Below are 18,758 nucleotides of genomic sequence, written 5' to 3' on the forward strand. Positions count from 1 at the left end.
GAGAGAGGATAGAACCACTGATGCCACATTGAGCTCCTTGGAGGAAAAGTGGGATATAAATGCAATTATAAATAACAAGTGTAGTAGTAAACTATGCAGGAGCTCTTGACTCTTGCCCAGCAGATCCAAGCTTTTAATGCCTCATCTACAGAGCCTCTTGTATTGTCTTTGATCAAAACAATAGCCGACATCTGTACAAAATTCAACATTTCAAATGGAGATTCTGCAGCATAGCAAAGTCTGACTTGCCTCTTAATAATGTCTCTTAAAAGCCAGTTGTAATTTTTCTGTTTGACTTCACAGAATTGTTTCCCTCAGGGAAAATGCTGATCGACTAGATCTCATTTTTGGTCATGGGTGTGTTTTTAAACCTTCAAATAGAATTAAAATTGTAGGAGCTACAAGGCTAATCATACCCCTGTCACATCACGGCCGCTTTCTGATTTTTTTAAACATTTTATTCCACATCTCTTGTTAACATTTAATGCATTTTTTTGGTCTGAATTTAATGCTCATCATACAGACAGGCCTGTTTTATGTCCCACGTAAAGGGAGTATGTGAAGACCAGAGCAACAGCTTTTAAAGCTGAAGTTTACTGTATAAGTAAAATATGGAGGCAGCATGGTAGAGAGCTGGACTTTTTGACAGGGAAGTCTGGTCCAAATCCATGCTTAAGCCACAAGCTTAATGGGTGCCCTTGGGCCAATCACCATATCTAACACTAATATGTCTCATTTGGTTGTTGTGAGGATTGCCGTATTTTTCGCTCTATAACACGCACCCGACCATAACACGCACATAGTTTTTAGAGGAGGAAAACAAGAAAAAAATATTCTAAACGAAACAGTGGATGTATGATTTTTGTGGTTCATGCTGTGGCTACAGACATGTGATCTGACAGTGAGTTTGGGGTAGCCCAATGCAAAAATCCTGAGGATCCATGTGGATCCGTGCTTTGTAACCACGTTTTAAGTGGGGAGGGAAGGAAAAGCACTCAAGGGACAAGGAACACGCATGGGGTGGGTGGAGAAGGATGCTGTTAATAATGCAGAAGAGGGGTATAAGAGGAGAAGGCTCCTCTCCTCTCCTGCTTTGCTCCTTTAAAGCAAGCAGGCTCTCTGTCCCTCTCTCCTCCCCACTCAGCGGCTCTTCTCCCGCTTCGCTGTTTCAAAGCGAGCCACGGAGGAGGGAAGGAAGGGGAACCATGGATCCTCTGCTCACAACTGCAGCAGATCCCCCCGCCATCCGTAGGCATTCGCTCCATAACACGCACAGACATTTCCCCTTACTTTCTAGGAGGAAAAAAGTGAGTGTTATGGTGCAAAAAATACGGTAAATGGGGAGCAGCATGTGTTCACCACCTTGAATTTTTTTAAGGAAAGGTGGGGTAATTTAGTCCATTATCCTCTCTCTCAGAATACTCACCCCTTTTTCTTGCAATGGAAATTGCACATACTGGGCTACCATGGTTATATACCTTGGTTATTTCAAAACTTGCCAACATTTCAGAAATTTTGTAATATCAGAGTGATTTATGACATACGTCTGTCATAAAGAACATGAAGAGCTTCCAGCAAAGGCCCCCCATGTCTTTGTATTCATGTATTATTTCTCATCTTTATAGCCCTATATTTCTACAAACACACAACCAATGAGGCTAGACACCTAGAGTCAAGATGAGTAGTTCTTGCATTGGTTTGTGCCTTCCACTGTGTTTGGGTGCTTTCAGAAACTTGACCACAATTGTCAGCAGTAGAAGAACTGCTATGGCCTCATTTGATAAAGTCACATGTCACAGTACTTGGGCATCGCCTTCAAAGCAGGAAAGGGTGAAATACTGAGATGTTAACTTCAGTGTTACTTTGCCATTGTCTTCATTGGGATATGGATTGCAGCCACTGCTTCTTGTCATAGCTATTTTGGATTTTGTGAACCTTATGTGCTACTGACAGCATTGTCCTTTTCAGATTTCCAGTGTGCTGAACCTCTTGGCATGGAATCTGGTGAAATACATTCTGACCAAATCAGTGCCTCTTCCCAGTATAGCACCAACTGGTCTTCTGAAAGGTCTAGATTAAATTACCCTGAAAATGGGTGGACGCCTGGAGAAGATTCCAACAGAGAATGGATACAGGTATGAAAGACAACCAACCCACATCTGTAAAAATTACACCTCTGGTGGGGTGTTTCTAAGAAAGCAGGAGAGGCAAAGTCATTTTAAAGGTAAATGCACCAGTATATAGAGTGAAAAAAAATCCTGCATAACACAGAGTTCTAGGCATGAATAGTTCAACTCCCCCGTTAGATGTTTATTACAAATAGACTGACTTTCAAAGGTATGAGGTGGAGGGAGAGAAAGGAAAGGTCAAGAAGATGCATTCTTTCACTTCTTGCATGGTTTATCCCCTCTTCATTTTTCTGGGCACAAATAACAGAGGTTTTGGTTTAGTCGGAAAAGTCAATATTAGTTTAACAAGCACTTAAAGTGAAATGGTCTGCTGAGCAGCCTGTGGTAGCTTTCACAAGAACAGTACTCAATAGCTACTTGGTGTCATGAGGAGATGAGTGAGAATTTCACTTTGGAAGGTCTGTGTCTTTCAAAATTTAAAGTAAAAATGAGATAAGCCTATTGTTTTCTTTACATCAGAACATTAGACCCATAGGTAGACCACTAAGACAGTGTGGAACCAGGGTGTGGTATTCAACTTTTACTGCAGAGTAGACCCATTGATACTAATGAACATGACTAAGTTAGGACTATTAATTTCAGTGGCTTTACCCTGAGTAAAACCACCCATGAATACTACCCAGAGAGTATAAGGCAAAAACTGCAATTGCCTTTGTTAAGTGTAAAAAAGTTCTGAAATGAAGGAGTATGAAATCCTGAACACAGGATAGAAAATATAAGGGCCAAGGTGCAATAAATAAAGTTAAGGCTATTTAAGTGTACCTGTTGTGCAGTGATATTCCCCATTCCATTTGGCAGCATGGTACAGAAAACCAATTTATCTAATGGTTACATGTACATTGTGGTAAGCAATTGTCAGTATTCACCCAGTGAACCATATGTCATATGTACCTTTTTAGAAAAATTAAAACATATTTCTACTCATATGCAGAGAATTCTGATTAAGATGCTGAGATGAAAGCCACATTTTGGCCCCGGTTCAGGACCATGTGTCAGGGTGTGAATTTTCTTAACCCATTCTGCTCCACCAATGAGCAGGTTCTTTGTACCATTGTACAAAGCTGTATCTGAATATACTTATGACCCATCCTGGTTTTGAGAGTCGGTTTCTGATGCAGTGCCATACAGCTGTTGTTAAAAAATGAATGCAGAAATATTCATTCATATATTTTTGTCCCCGCCCCCCACAGAATGGGAATTGGTGTTCTTATTTCTGCAGAGGGCGATAGATGAGATATTTACAAGATTTGGTGCCTCCTCTTCCTCTTCACCACCTTACCTCACTCCTACACCTTTGAAATAATTCATTTTATGCTTGATCCATTTTGTTCAAGTGAGTAGTAAGCACTTCTCTACCTGAGTAATTTTCTAGTACTGTTGTGTAACCAGACCTACCATTTCGCTATCATTTATGGCCACATTAAAATTATTTGTTAGAGAATTCAACCCAATGAATGCTGCTGGGTTGTTCAATTGTTATTTTTTGTTTTACAAAAGGGAGTTTGTTAAGAATTCAAAGACCCAGTTATCATAAATATCAGAACATTTCCCCCCTCTACTATTTAATTAGAATCACCACTTTCCTCTTTAATTGTGGTCTAAATGCAGTTGATGACAGCAGGAGCCAGGAGAGAAATGTTCACATTTGTTAGATTAATAATGCAGTATTGAAAGCTTCCAGTAGTTTAAATAACTGGGGCATTCTTCGGGCTCTTATTGTTTTCCATAGGAAATATTGAGCTGACATATAAGAATAATGCATCATTAACCATCAATAAGAGCGTTCGCACCAGTGTTTCCTCTGAGGTTTGCTGTCTGCAAGAAAGCTTAAAAACATGTTGAGTGGTAATCAGCCAGGGGAAGAAAGTCAGGGGAAATCTTTCATTCCTGATCCTTTGGTACACAATGGGACTCTCAGGTGTCCAGCTTATGAGGCCTCAGCACATCCTGAGCTGCTGAAAACCAGTTAATTGTAAATGATAAACTTAATCACACTTCACCGTAGCAAACAGAAATCAGTTGATTCTAACTCCCAAGGAATAAGTAGCAGGGAAATTAAGCAAACCTTGACTATAAATCAAACGACGTTGGCGTTAATTGCTGTCACTTATCTTCACAGAAGTGTAGCAAACATAAAAATTGCATTCCATATTTTTATTCCCACTTCTTTTTAAAAGAAAACTAGCTTCCATATTCCCCGCTCCACAATTTAGTAAAAGAGAGCCAGAAATCTAACTTGCAAGTTGTAATTTCTCCCTGTAGCTTGCTCTAAGCAAGCATTTAGATGAAGTCAAGAGGTTCACATGGCAGCAAAAAAAAAAAAAAAAAGCCGATGGCAGCAGGAAAGTGAAAATAACTTTGAAAGGAAGAGAAGACTGGAGGTAGCAAATATGCAAAAAGTTCATTACAAAATGAATGGAAATGTATTTCAAGTGTGGCCTCATTACGAGGCTGAGCAAGTCCAGTACCTCCGCCAGCAGATTAAGGGAGTGTAATACTGAGTGGGGCTTACAAAAATCTGCAGTAAGTTCCTGAGGTCTCTTCATTGTACTGCCCAAACCAGTAATGCTGTATCTTGGGTAATGCAACATATAGTACCTGGATTAGAGTGCAATTGTGAGTGATGCAAATATACACAAGAGCATCAAAGTCCTGTAAATATTAGATGCTGTTCTTAATGCTGTTCTTGTATTTCCTTAACTGCCTTGGGAGTCCTCAGCTGCAACAACAACAACAACAACAACAACAACAACAACAACAGTGATCTATCTTCTGCCAGTACAGACTTATCTCACACTGGCATGTGCTAAGGATATTATTCACCTGTGCATGCACTAACTGCCTTAGATGTCAGAAATGGGCACTAGAGATGCGTATCTAGGAATCCCATTCATATCTGATAACTATGTCCATGGTTGTCCAGGCAGCATTCCTCCAATGATAGCATAGTTGGTTGGATGGTTTCAGGTACAGTCAAAAGCAGCCCAGACTGCCTGTGATACTGGTGGTAACGGCAGCAGCAGAATCGCTTCTCGTGGGTGCAGAAATGAAACGTAGACTTCTGGAAGCAACTAGGGAAGCGAAAAGTGGAAAGAGCAGAAAAATAGAGGCAGCTGGTTGTGTTCTAATCTCCTTAGCAAAAAAAACACCCCAAAACCACATATGCTTATTACCAGGAGGTTGCATTGATGCTTGGTGAAGGAAGGGGCAGGATGTGGCGCATGGAGAGCATGTTTACATGGCAGTAAGTGTACATTGACCTGAGTGCCCATATTGGCATGCCATGGGGGAATGAAAAGCAAGGCCCTGATCTCTTGGGATCTTCCTGCGTGTGGGTGGTGTACTGGCAGTATAGCAGACTGAATCCAGCATATGTTTCCCATCTTAACAGTGCCAAGAAGGGGAACTAAAGATATGCAGAATAGCATGTGTGAAGGGCCTACCAAAAATAAATCTTGTTTCTGTTACAGCCAAAAGCCATAAGTAACCATGTTGGCCCATTTGGAGGGAGGACCCTAAGAGGCATTTCCTTTAGGGGCAAAATGCGAAAGCAGCGTTATTTACTTCCTTAATGCAATAAATGCTGTTCTATTCTACTCCCTTGACCAAAACCTGTTTGATTATTTTTTTTAATCTTCTGCTTCTATTTCAATTCTTTTTTAATAGTGAAATAGCATTATTGATATTCCACCCCCCTGCTCCACAACAATGCTTTAATTTAATCCAGAAAAAGGAACAGAAGTTGAAGTATATTTCCGAGCTCCCCTCATTAACATATCCTTTCATGGGAGGGGGGGTAGTGTAGTATTTCCATTTCGGTAACCTAAACAACAAACATGTTAATAGCTATCAATTACCAGCAAAGTTTTAGCTCTCAAAACTAGTAAGAACGCCAACCCAAGGGTTCCACATCTGTTTTTAGTGAAATCTGTTCCTGTCTGTGGTATTTAAAATCTGAGGAACTCCTGTTATTGTGCAATTGGGAATCCTAAGGGAGTAAAATCTTAATCAAATCCATAACATGCAAGGGTTTTATGATTGCACTTTCAGTACATTCCTTTTAAACGGATGGCAGATTTCTGCCCTGGCAGCAGTAATTGCATTTTTACAGAGTACATTCAACATCCACAGTTAGGACCAACAGTTACATTTAAGCAGCACACATGAAGTCATTGCACTTAAATAACTTTTGTAGTATGGTTAAAAGCCCTTGAGTGAAACCTGTGTTTGTAAACACAATTAGCACCTTACATCTCTTGAGTTTGGGGTTGTCCTGTGTTGCCGCCTTTAGTAAATCCCAGCCAGGCGCCTTCTCTAACCCACAGTTGTTACTGCAAACAAGAAGGAAGAGAGTCTGAAAAAATATCGCCAGGACATTTACAGTGAGTTTATATAAGCAGGGAGATTTATCAAATTGTGAGACCTTGGGTGGTATGTCCAGCTAAGCCATACACAGAGTAGACCCATTGAAACTGATAGACTTGACTAACATAAGTACATTGATTTCAGTGGGCCTACTCTATGACTTAGGCTGCATACACACCATACATTTAAAGCACACCTGCCCCACCCAAAAAAGTATCATGGGAACTGTTGTTTATTAAAGGTGCTTTGAAGTGTAGCTCTGTGAGGGGCAAACTACAGTTCCCAGGATTCTTTGGAGGGATGTGCTTTAAATATATAGTTTGTGTATGTAGTCTGAGTTAGATGCAGGCAGTGCTGAACGGAACCCACTCAAGAGTACAGAAGACTTAGTTCTGTTGTCAAATTCTTATGGGTGTATGAAATCAGCATTGTGTTTTTTGTTGTTGCTCCAAATACAAATGTCCATTGCAATCTCTCTTCTGTGTACAGTGTACACAATCACCACATCTTTCAGATTCGTACCCTGGGAATTGCCCTGTAATTACAAGTAGAGAGTTTTGTTTGCTTATATCCCACCCTTCAGATATATTCCCCCCGCCCAAGGCATTTTACACAGGGATAGCAAACATGCTGGGTATCAAGATACAGATCATTTTCATTTTCATGTTATATTTTGTCAAATTTCACATGAAAAAATTGTGACATCTGTTCAGAGCCACAGCTGGGAGCAACATCAGCATGAGGATATTATTATTTTTTAAGTGTTGTTAATTTCAACAACCACGTAGGTCCGGACTGACTTATCCTCAGATGCCAAAAACTAATCCAATCCAAATAAATAGGTCTTCCAGTACTTCTAAAGGATGTCCAAGGTTTAGCACTGGCAAGTCTGCAGAGAAAGACCATTGCCCAACTCTGAGAAGCTTAGCCAGAAGACTATTTCACGTGCCTTTACTATCTACACTGAGTGCATGGGTGCCTGATTCAATAAAAGGACTCTCTTGGACAAACTAAATGCAGCTTGGGAGATCCATGATATTTGAGGGAAGCACACAGGCATTTGTAAGGTGTCTGTATGTTCCCTGCCCCAAAGAGGCAAATAGCAAATTGCGGAAGGTGTGTTAGGCCAGGGTAGCAGAATGGTCAGAAGGGGTTGAACATCCTCACCACAGTACCACTTCCCTGAACAGATAAGTAGCTCAGTCAGTAGAACATGAGACCCTTAATCTCAGGGCTGTAGGTTCGAGCCCCACATTGGGCAAAAAGATCTCTTACATCGCAGGGGGTTACTCAATGATTCTCATGGTCTCTTCCAACTCTACAATTCTATGATCCTCACCCCAGTGCCACTTCCCTGAAGAGGTATATAGTTCCTGCTTTTTAATGGTATTGGGTTCCTTTGAGAGTAAGGGCAAGGCTTAAAGCTAATAAATACATAATTTGAGCTTTAAAAACAAACAACTGGGGTCACACACATCATGTATCGTTAAGCCCCCAACTACTCTTAGGGACATTAGAGGAGGCATCTGTGTTCTGGTGACTCACACCTGCCATCAGTCTGGACTGCTGCTTTATGAACTGTGAATATTAAAACTTCTACAGACAGTAGCCTTCTTAGCTATACTTCCACCAAAGGTCAAATAGCTGATTTGGAGACAGAAACTTCACAGTGCTTTTTGGGAGGAATCTAATTTCCCTTTCTTTTGCCCCCCCCCCCCACTTTCAAGACTTGAAAGATATACCCAGACAAATAGGTTAGATAATATTAATTCCTCCAACAGTCTGCATTGATTAAAACATCAAAAATGCTGTGCATTTCTCCCCCTTGTTCAAGAAAAAATATATTGATTGCGTTTAAAGCATTTATTAGTATAGAATACTTCCTCTGAACGAAAGATGCCTCCAAATGGAGTCTCCTTCCTTTTCCCTTTCAGATGATTAAGCAATCCATATTCCTTTAATATTTATAACTTTGTGACTGCCGTGTGGAGAGGAACTGTTATAACACGGATGCAAAAGGGAAGTATTCCAGCAGCAGGCTGAAAAATTATTGCAGTTCATCTTACGGCACCCTACATTAACATCCGTACAATATTCTGTCTTCACGCCAGGCATATACACATATTTTCATATATGTGTGTGGCTGGTACACTCTGTGTGTGTGTGTGTGTGTGTGTGTGTGTGTGTGTGTATTTGAGAAAGTTTATTCCTCTTTCAGGCAGTTGCTTACATTGGCTTTAATGGGGGGGTCTAAATGCTTTGCATGAGAGTCTGGGGAAGCATAGGAAACCTGCAGTGTCTGGCTTTTTTTCTTGCTTTCCCTCCCCCACTTCTTCTGAGCACGCACAGTACCCAAATCTATCGTACAACAACTGCTTGTGATAAGATGAATCCTAGAAACAGCTCTGCTTTCGACTCTTCCTTGGCTTTGAAAGGCTGCCTGAGAGCAGAAGTTCACAGTCGTCATTGTCAGGCTTACTCATCGTTAGGGAGTGCACTGACATGAAAGCCAGGTTACTGTCAATTCATTTCCTCCTCCCCTCTCTCCCCTTTTCACGAACACAAGTTATCTATTCAGCTCATGTCATTTCACATTTCATAATGCCACTCCAGAAAATTATAACAAGTGGGACTGGCTGCTCAGTTGAGAGGATAACATCACAAAGCTGGTTTTCCATATTTACTTGTTCAGGAGCAAAACAACAGATTAGGGTATTTATTTCCAGGAAGGGGCCTTATTCCAGCTCAGAATTTATTGTCCATCCAGTTCAGTATTGTCAGCTATGACTGGCAGTGCTACTCTTTGGGTTATCAGTCAGGGCTCTTTTCCTTGTTATCCAGTTCTTTTTTAACTGAAGATGCTAGGCATCTAACCTGATAACTTATGCATGCAAACCATGTTCTCTCTCCAATGTGCAGCACTGAGAGTCTAGAACTGGGGTAGGGAGGACATATTCATTCATGGACAACCTTCCAGGGTCCACATGCTGGTGGGCGGGGGGCAAATACAAATACAAAGGGCCAGAGGGCCACATTTGCCCTTGGCCCAATGGTTCCCTAGCCCTGGTATAGAACGTGCAACCCAGTCCTCCATTTACATTTACTCAGAAGCAAGTATCACTGAATCTTTGGTGGTTTCAGAAATTCTTTTCAATAGTAAAGGTAAAGGGACCCCTGACCATTAGGTCCAGTCATGACCGACTCTGGGGTTGCGGTGCTCATCTCACTTTATTGGCTGAGGGAGCCGGCATGCAGCTTCCGGGTCATGTGGCCAGCATGACTAAGCCCCTTCTGGAGAACCAGAGCAGCGCATGGAAACGCCATTTACTTTACCGCCTCATTATCTACTTGCACTTTGACATGCTTTCAAACTGCTAGGTTGGCAGGAGCAGGGACCGAGCAATGGGAGCTCATCCCGTCGCGGGGATTCGAACCGCCAACCTTCTGATCGGCAAGTCCTAGGCCCTGTGGTTTAACCCACAGCACCACCCGCGTTTATTTTCAATAAACAAGCATTAAACAAGCAGATTTGGACATACTCCTGGGTCACCACAAAAGTTGTTATCATAAAGCCTCATTCATATTGGGTTTTTCAGTCAATCGTTTTATTTGTATGCCTCCTTTTCAAAATTAAAACCATGCTCAAGGCGGCTTGCGACATATAAAAAATTGCATAACTACAACGTAACAAAAGTAGTCCTAAACAATAAACAAAATATCAAAAAGCACACAACCAGATTGAAGAGTTTCCACATAAATCATAACATCCAAAATAAACATGCAAAAAGCTAACATCAACAGCTGCTCTCCGACAAAAATCCCTGAACAACGCTCAACCCAAGATTCTGTTCAGCAGCCTCAGCTTTTGTAGTTGGAGTCTGTCAGGGCCCTGCCCAGGCCAGGTGGGGAAAGGCCTGCTAGGCAAGGAGCAGGTCTTCCAGGCTTCGCAGGCAAGATGGTCCAGTAGGGCTCTTGTGTATTGAACAATAGTAGAAATTCAGCAGGTGTAACTTTTTTCCAACTTGGAGATAAAATAATAACTGTTCTGCAGTTCTTAAAGGTAGAGACTGCAGCCCTAGTTTCTACGTGTCAGAAGATCTGGGTGCTGGCAGCCTTGACAAGTTCAAGTGGTGAGCAATTAGTTTTTCAAGCACTGCTGGGGCCCAAAACATAAAAGGAGGGAGAAACATTTGCAGTCTGAGAAGCTGTTCAAACTTGAGGAGGAACAGAAAAGTGATAGTGGGTCATTTGTAGGAGCAGAAGAGGGTGTGAAGACACTGCAGGGATCCAAGAAAGAGCTGGTAGCACAGCATCTGCTACTCTGCAGATTTAATTACACAGCATCTTGCCATCACTTTTAGGCTCAGTTACGTATCTTTGCCTGGACTAGTTTCCACATCTGTGCTCAGATATAAGCTGGAGCAATTAAGAGGCCATGACGGTCTTATTCAACTCATTGTCCCTTTAAGTCTCTTCTTGCTGCCTAGTCATTCACTGCCTGCATCCGTGTGTTTTCCAGCCTTCCTTTATGCTTCCACTGAACTTTGCCCTCGTTACAACACTCTCTCAAACTGGTGGGGGGATTGCAGGTCAAAGGATCTTTGCTTCACTGAGTTAACTATCTGTCTTTCCAGAATCCGTGCATTCCATCGCCTGGGCTCACGCAACCCTGATTTTGTTTTTGTTGTCACCATCACTTCCTGCCATCACAGGAGAGCTTGTGCGAACCTGAAACTATTGTGTATTCCCTTGTTTTAAAATGCAGTCCTAAAAGGCCTTGCTCTAGCCTTTGCATCTGTCAATGAACAAATGTTTCATTCAGCAACAGCTTCTTCCTTTCCACCCCCTTTTTTTAGAGTCCACATAGATTAAACAAACTGAAGCCCCTCTTTTTTGTCTATGACCAGGCTACGTTTCAGACTGGATGTTTAAACTTAACAACTGAGAAGCAGCTGGTATCTATGCAGTCTGTTATTTCTCTCCTGTGTGGCCTCCTGTGCTGAATCCACCAGATGACATTTATTCTTTGTGTCAAAGAGCTACTCTCAAGATGTGGAAGGGTTGCTTTGTTCAGTGGTAGAGCATCAGACTTGCATGCAGAAGAGCCCGCACTGGTCAGTGCAGACCCTACAAAGCTAGATGGTCCAAGGGTCTAATTTGGAATAAAGCAACTTCCAGTGGATTATACCCAGCATTGGTAATACTCAGAAGAGACCCATTGCAATGACTGGACATGATTGACTTAGATCCATTAATTCCAATGGGTATACTGTGAGTAAAAGTTAGTTTGCCACAACCCTGTGCTCCTAGGATACACTCGGTTGCATTGTACATTGTAAAGTATGAGCTGGAGTTAAACTGCAGAACTATGAGAAGCTGTCACTGAGATTGTATCTGTTCTGCCAGGATCACAGGCAATATCTGGCCAATCGGAGAGAAGTCACTAAAATGCTTTACCTTATCTTGGTGGTGCCAAAAATATTAGAATATTTTGGAATATATTAGAGTAGGTCTTTAGACAAATGTATGTAAGGGACAGGCCTTGCCACAATGATCCTATTCCCTCTTCATGTGTATTCCCTTGCATGAATTTTGTCCTCTAAAAAGGGATTATATAATCCAAGACTGAAGGGGGCCTGTTGCTTGGCTGTGTGTAGCTGCATCCAAGGTTATATGGTGAATAATATGGAGCTGAAATTATTGTGACACCATTTGAGAAGGCAGTAATTCCTGCCTGCTTTCAATACTCATTTTTTGTACCTACAAACTAGACTTGCCTGGAATGAGAGTGACTGCTGGAAGAGATGCAAAAACCGTTTCCAGGGGAAGGACTCAACGCAGAGACCGCAGGACACTTGTAGCTTGCTTCTGAGAATTTTTGAAGCTCTATAAGTGTGTCTTGTTTTGAAAGTGCAATTCAATAAGAAACTTCGCTGGTTTGAATGCCGTTCCACTAAATACTTGTCTGTGTTCCAAACTGCAGGATTAAGCTACGGTTTAAAATTAAATCTAAATCACAAAAAGTATTCCAAAATGTTAATTAAAAGTATTAAGTTTCTGAATAATTTATAGCTTAGCAAGGGTTTCTAAAGGATGAGGGGTATGGGAGAGCCCATTCACATCTATTTCTTTTGTTGACCCATTGATTGCGAAATGTCTTAGGTGTGCATTTGCAGGCTAATGTGATGCTAAAGCAAAGCTTTTGGCTTCAGAGAAGTAATATTTTACAATAAGCCGTGCTCCTTGTAGACAGAAAGCAATCTTTTTCGAAGGTGCCAGGAGTTAATCAGCCTCTGTCCCTGCCACAGAGAAGTTTCCAATTACATAAGAAGTTGATTGCTTTGGTTTGAAGCACACAGTCTTTTTTCTCTCTCTCTCGTAGGAATGCATTGTGCCTTCATGTCCAGATTTTTTGGTGTTGCCAAGCAGGAGGTGAATTGGGAAAAGGGATATGTTCTCTGACTCCTCTGAAAATAATATACCTTGAAATCTATTTTGAAAAGTTGTGCAGATGGAGCATAGCTTACTGGCGTGCGTCTGAAAGCACATTTCTCCTTTGTTTGCATGGCCAGTAAAAACACACTGTAAAGCACACTTAGCTGGTTTCAATGGGACGTATTGTATTCTGCACAACTTCCCAACCAATCACTTTTTCAAAGGCTGCCTAACACTTAAGAATACCACACAGAACTAATGTATACTAGTGTCACTGTCCTATCCCTGGATGGGAATGGCATTCCTCCCTGCACCTTACCCTGCACGCTGCTTTCACATTTAATTTTCATAGTTTCCATGCCGGAGCTGTTTGGTATGCTGAATTCTGGAAATGTCTCAAGCTTGAAACGCTAGTGTATGAACCTGCTGTACTGAGTCGCTTTTGTCTCCCCTTACCAGAGTACCGCTTGCCAATTTTTACAGCTACAGCAGATTTTTTTACTATTCAAAAACAGAACCAGATGGAATGCCAGTTCAAAGAACATGTCAGAATTAAATATTTCTCTTTTAATTAGTTGCTTCTGATTTATGCGGGGAAAAATTAACATAAGAGTAGGAGAATGTGCCATGAATCCAGATGTGACGCAGCCCACACACGCATTATCTTTTCTCTGTCAAAAAGATAGATCTTTTTTTTCCCACCTTATTTTTTAGGGTAGGGGGGTGACAAAGCTTGCAAGCATAGCCGTGACAAGTGTCAGAGGCCCTTTCTGCCTTCCCTCAGCAGTGCCAACAATTTTAAATTTTAAAAAAAGATAAAACAAAACATTTCATTTGAAAATAGCACATCTTACTCCTTTTTTGCTGTTATCAGTCATTTCTGCAGCATGTTCTGGTACAGAGGTTTCTTCATAATTTCTACTTCTTTGGGCTTCCCAACAGCTCTATGAGGTAGGCCACTATGATTTCCATTTTTTCAGAAGAGGGTCCCAAGGCTGAGAAGGAACAGCTTTACCAAAGAAACACTGCTTCCGACACACTTTCCCTTCCACAGAGGTTTCACCCCCCATGGCAAAATCATGTTGTGGAAGCTCTGATAAGCAAGCAATTTCCATGCAGCAAGGAAAAATGATATAGACAGCAGCTGGCAGATTGGCACGCGGCTAACAGCAAGAAAACCATGCATGCCACATTTCATACCTTACACAGCACGCATGCATCTTTTCTAACTTGATCTTAATCTTCCTGTAAGGCAGGGTAGGGAGTCTGTTTTCTTACTCTCTCAGCTTTCCCTTGTGGGAAGTCAATTTTGCAGGGGTCACAGGCACAAGCGGGTGGGGCTAGAGGCAAAAGCAAGCAGAGCAATGGATGACATTTGTATAGTAGGCTGCATTCCAGCCACATAAATATGTGCACACTTTGACAATCAGGACCGCCAGTAGGCTGGTACAAATGGTACTGGTATACTGGGCCCAGAGTCAGCAAGGGCCCCAGACTCTTAGCTTACATTTTTTTAAAAATACCCCCTCATTTCCACCTGCTCTGAAAGGGAAGCTGAGAAGCAAAATGTGGAAGCCCACCCCCACCGCCTTCCCTCACGTTGGCTCTTTTAGTGCTATGACGGCAGTTTCTCCTAGAAACTGCCCCAGGGTGTGGTCTGAAGACATATGTGGCTACCAGCTTGCTGAGGATAAGCATGTCTGGCTCTTGCCACTGACTGCCAGGAAGCACATGCATGCTGTCTTGGGTTCCATGACAAAAGAAAGGTGGAATATAAATGTAAGAAATCAATATCCCTGGGGGCTCTTGTTTGCTTTCAGATATTGCTTTCTACTTTTTGCCTGAGAAGCTCTTTTATCCCTGGATACAATGGTACCTTGGGTTAAGAACTTAATTCATTCCGGAGGTCCGTTCTTAACCTGAAACCGTTCTTAACCTGAGGTACCACTTTAGCTAATGGGGCCTCCCGCTGCCACCGCGCCTCCACCACGCGATTTCTGTTCTCATCCTGAAGCAAAGTTCTTAACCTGAGGTACTATTTCTGGATTTGCGAAGTCTGTAACCTGAAGCGTCTGTAACCCGAGGTACCACTGTATTTTATTTCCTTTGCCTCGAGTCAATGACATTTTCCGCTTTGTTCTCTTGCCATTTCATATCTCCCAGGGATAACTCCTGTTTTCAGGTAACTGTCACTACAAAACCACTGTCTCTTTGTTGCCACTTTCTGTTTTGAGGGATGTCTTGTTAACGTTTTGTTGGTGAGATCCAGTGCTTTTTTGTGGTGGTACTCACCAGTACACCATACCGGCACACACACACACACACACACACACACCCAGGAGACGCTCAGTCACATGGGTAGATGTGGTATGAGCAAAGCCTGGCCAGGGTCCAGCCACCGCCCACCCCCCAGAGCTGGCCGGAGAGCACAAGTCCCACTCCCCGAGGTCTGTGAGAGTGGGTGGTTTTTCCCCTGCCATGCACTGTGCTCTGCTGCTGTCCATGTGTGCCCTGGTTGCCTCACTGGGGGTGGGGGCTCACGGTGGGCAGGGCAGGGCCAGAAAAAAGGCACTGGTAGACGTTGTTCTTCAGCATTATCTTCCCTCTTCAGGGTCTTGAGGGGGTCATTATAGCTTTGGATAGTGGCACTCCAGGGTGCAAAACAGGTGCATGGTGGCATGTGAGCACCCTTGAATAGAACTCATCACTACATGGAAAAGGTGATACCTTGATGAGAAAAAGTGCTAGCTGACCACAAGCAGGAGAAGAATTGTAATGGCCATCAGGATAATAATGTAACATAGTGGTTGATTAGACACAGACCAGCGCTTGCTATCGAAGGAAATGACACAATTCTCTAAAAACATTGACTTTTCAGCAAATAGGGGGTCAAATGACAGATTCAGCAGCTTTCCAAGTCACAAGACATGCTCACAAACAAAAAGCTTCCTGTTAATCAAACTCCAGCCCTTCATCTTCTGTTTTCTCAGGCAACAGAACAGACAGACCTACGAGGAGGGTGTTAAAAAAGGCTGGTAACAACAACCGCTCCCTTGCCACAGCAGTCTCAACGGACTATGTTTTATTGTGCATGACAGATTTTCATTTCTGAAATGAGTCCTTTGCAGTTATGGGCTTAGTTATGTTTGTGTGATTATAGGAAGCAGCAAGATTCATTTCATGGCCTGTGCGCCGCACACAACTCTTTAACCAGCTGTTTTCGTTCTGTTTGCTACTTGATTTACTACACAGTAGCTAAACATGCTACTTTGTTCTCCTACTGAAATTATTGCAAATAAAATGTGAACACCAGGCCTGCACAACTTAGTGACCCACCAAGCAGAGCACGCCCCACTGGACATGCAGTGTAGCCTGCCAAGTGATCGGTGATTCCTTGCCCCAACTTCCCAGTCCCTGCCAGGTAGAAGGAGGGGAAGACAGGGAGCTTACTGAGCCCCTTATATAGCTAGTGGACTTTCTTTGGCCTGGTGAGAATGCAGGCCTAGTTTATGCAGACCTTTCCAATGTCATACTACTTGCAGTATTTAAGACAAAAGCTTAGCTGCAAAGATATATTTTTACCAGATGCCAGGCATCACTGTGGAAAATGGAGGGACAATAGTTCTTTTGAATAAAGAGTTATCACCATCCAGTTTGCTTTCACTAGGCCCCACTAGGAAGACTGATGGAAAAAGCAGGAGCAATTCCTTTGTCTTTCATTTCCATCTTTTACCCAGGAGCAGGGAATATGTGCTGCAGATGTTTGTTTTATTTCCAGTCCTGTACACCGTTGGTAGTTTTAGTACTTCTAGTACTAACTTGTGCTTGTAGTTCTCACTGTTATTGGTCCATTTGTTTATTGTAAGCTCTAGCAGTACTTATTAGCGAAGGTCGTTTTAAAGGTAACATACTCAAGGTTTCTTGAAATGTCGTGTTAAAGATCTGTGGGTTGGTGCTCACTTAAATTTAAAATCCAGTGCAATGGAAAAGAGAAAACATTCAAGAAAATAGACCTCTTAAACTTGGAAATGAAGAGTTAAGACATTTGAACTTTGCTGGCACTTATAGTTACTAGTCCAGGTAATAGACACAGAGGAATGCTAAATATTTTCTAAAACAGTATGGAAAAAATATGTATAAAAATATTACTATATAATATAAATCAGAGACACAGCAAGGATGAAAATGCTTAAATAATGCTTTTCGGGGGGAGGGGCTAGGGTATTTGATGTTCAGCTTCAGATGTACAGTCTTTCATCACCACATTCTTCCATTGTTCATCTTAATGCAAAACAGAAGTTCTCCCAACCAAAGTGTAGCATGCTCCGTAGAAGAGAGTCGGGGGGAAAGTTAAAAGGGCTCTAAGGGCAGAAAAGGAGGGAACAGCTGTCAAGTAATCATATTACTGTCACAACTGTAGATGGGCTCCCAGTGCCTGACAACGGTAGGGAGAAACCTGATCCGCCACATTTCCTTTCTGACGAAAGGTGAGCACATGCTGATGATCACAGGTGAAGTCCAGGCAGAATCGTTACCCTAAATAAATAGGTCAGTATCTAATAGAATGATGGCAGAGCCCTTAAAGGTGATAGTTCCAGAAATTATTTCAGTAAGAAACTGTGTCTGATGACCAGAGTTATACTCTTGATATATCCACCCACCAGTTTGGTTGGGTACTCACACAAAACCTACACACTCCAAACAAACAACAGCTATCCCCAAACAGTAATAACACTCTTCTTTGTCTATAGGCACATCAAAGATTTGTAACAGTAGAAAGAAAAAGAATGCAGTGCTTGAGTACCTAAAATGTTTACTCAGGAGTAAGACCTGCTGAGTTCATTGGGACTTTCTGCAGCAAATGTTATCATTCATTTATTTACAGAGTGCCATCTATGTACATAGTGCTTTACAAGGAATGTCCAAGGGGATTACAGTCTAAAGTAGACATAGAGACACAACAGAGGAAGGCGGGAAACTGGGGGAGGGGTAGGCAGAGGAACAATAGGTGGTTATATCAATCCCATGTATTTTGATTTAATTCAGCCTTTTCCAGCATAGATAACTCCACAGCCAATATGGCCAGTGATCAGGGATGGTGGGATTTTAGTCCACCATCTAGGGTTGAGGAAGGCTTGCTTTAGGCCCCTCCAAACTGGTGTGTTATTGCGGGCATGTTTGGCAGCATGTTCTTGACACACCAATAGCACATTTGTGGTTGGATTTGTTACACTTTAGTTTGCTCTGCGATGCTTCCCTAGGGCCCTAGGGATGATAACAAAAGTAGGACAAAAAAGAACATTCGTGGTATAAAAAGTTGCAGGATATTCACTGATTGGAAGTGTAGCACTGTGACCACCCCAGAACTTTTGCAAGTGCAAACAGTATTTTATTTTATTTTTTATTCATTAGATTTAGGGGAAATAAATGCCAGTCGATGGAGAACCACCTCTTCCAAGGTGTTTTATTTTGTCATTTTTTTATGGTGGTGTTCTAAATCATCTGCTTCAGTAGTGCAGATTCTTAATTATTGTTACATTGTAATAGTATGTCAGACAATTGGATCCTGTACAATCAGCCATTTCGCCTCCCGTTTCTCAAAGCCTACATTTTAGCATAGGTTTTAATCTGTAGAACTCTCATAATGGACCATCGCTTGACTTCACTCAAAATGAAGGACTTACTGATTATTTAAAGAGAGAGAGAGAAGGGGGAGAGAAAGAGGGGGAAGGAGAGGAGGAAAAAGCAGCCACATGAAAATCCCATTTA

General features: G+C 42.1%; 1 protein-coding gene across 4 annotated transcripts in view; it reads left to right on the forward strand.

The window, feature by feature from the left end:
- NRP1 (neuropilin 1) overlaps positions 1 to 18,758 on the forward strand; it is a 126,572-nt gene that overhangs the window by 69,614 nt on the left and 38,200 nt on the right. For all 4 annotated transcript variants that reach the window (XM_053359635.1, XM_053359634.1, XM_053359638.1 and 1 more), the window contains one exon: positions 1,969 to 2,135. In XM_053359635.1, the coding sequence (XP_053215610.1) occupies positions 1,969 to 2,135 (167 nt within the window). The remainder of the gene's footprint in view (positions 1 to 1,968; positions 2,136 to 18,758) is intronic.

The sequence above is a fragment of the Podarcis raffonei genome, chromosome 12, assembly GCF_027172205.1.
Source record: "Podarcis raffonei isolate rPodRaf1 chromosome 12, rPodRaf1.pri, whole genome shotgun sequence".
NCBI classification, from domain to species: domain Eukaryota; kingdom Metazoa; phylum Chordata; class Lepidosauria; order Squamata; family Lacertidae; genus Podarcis; species Podarcis raffonei.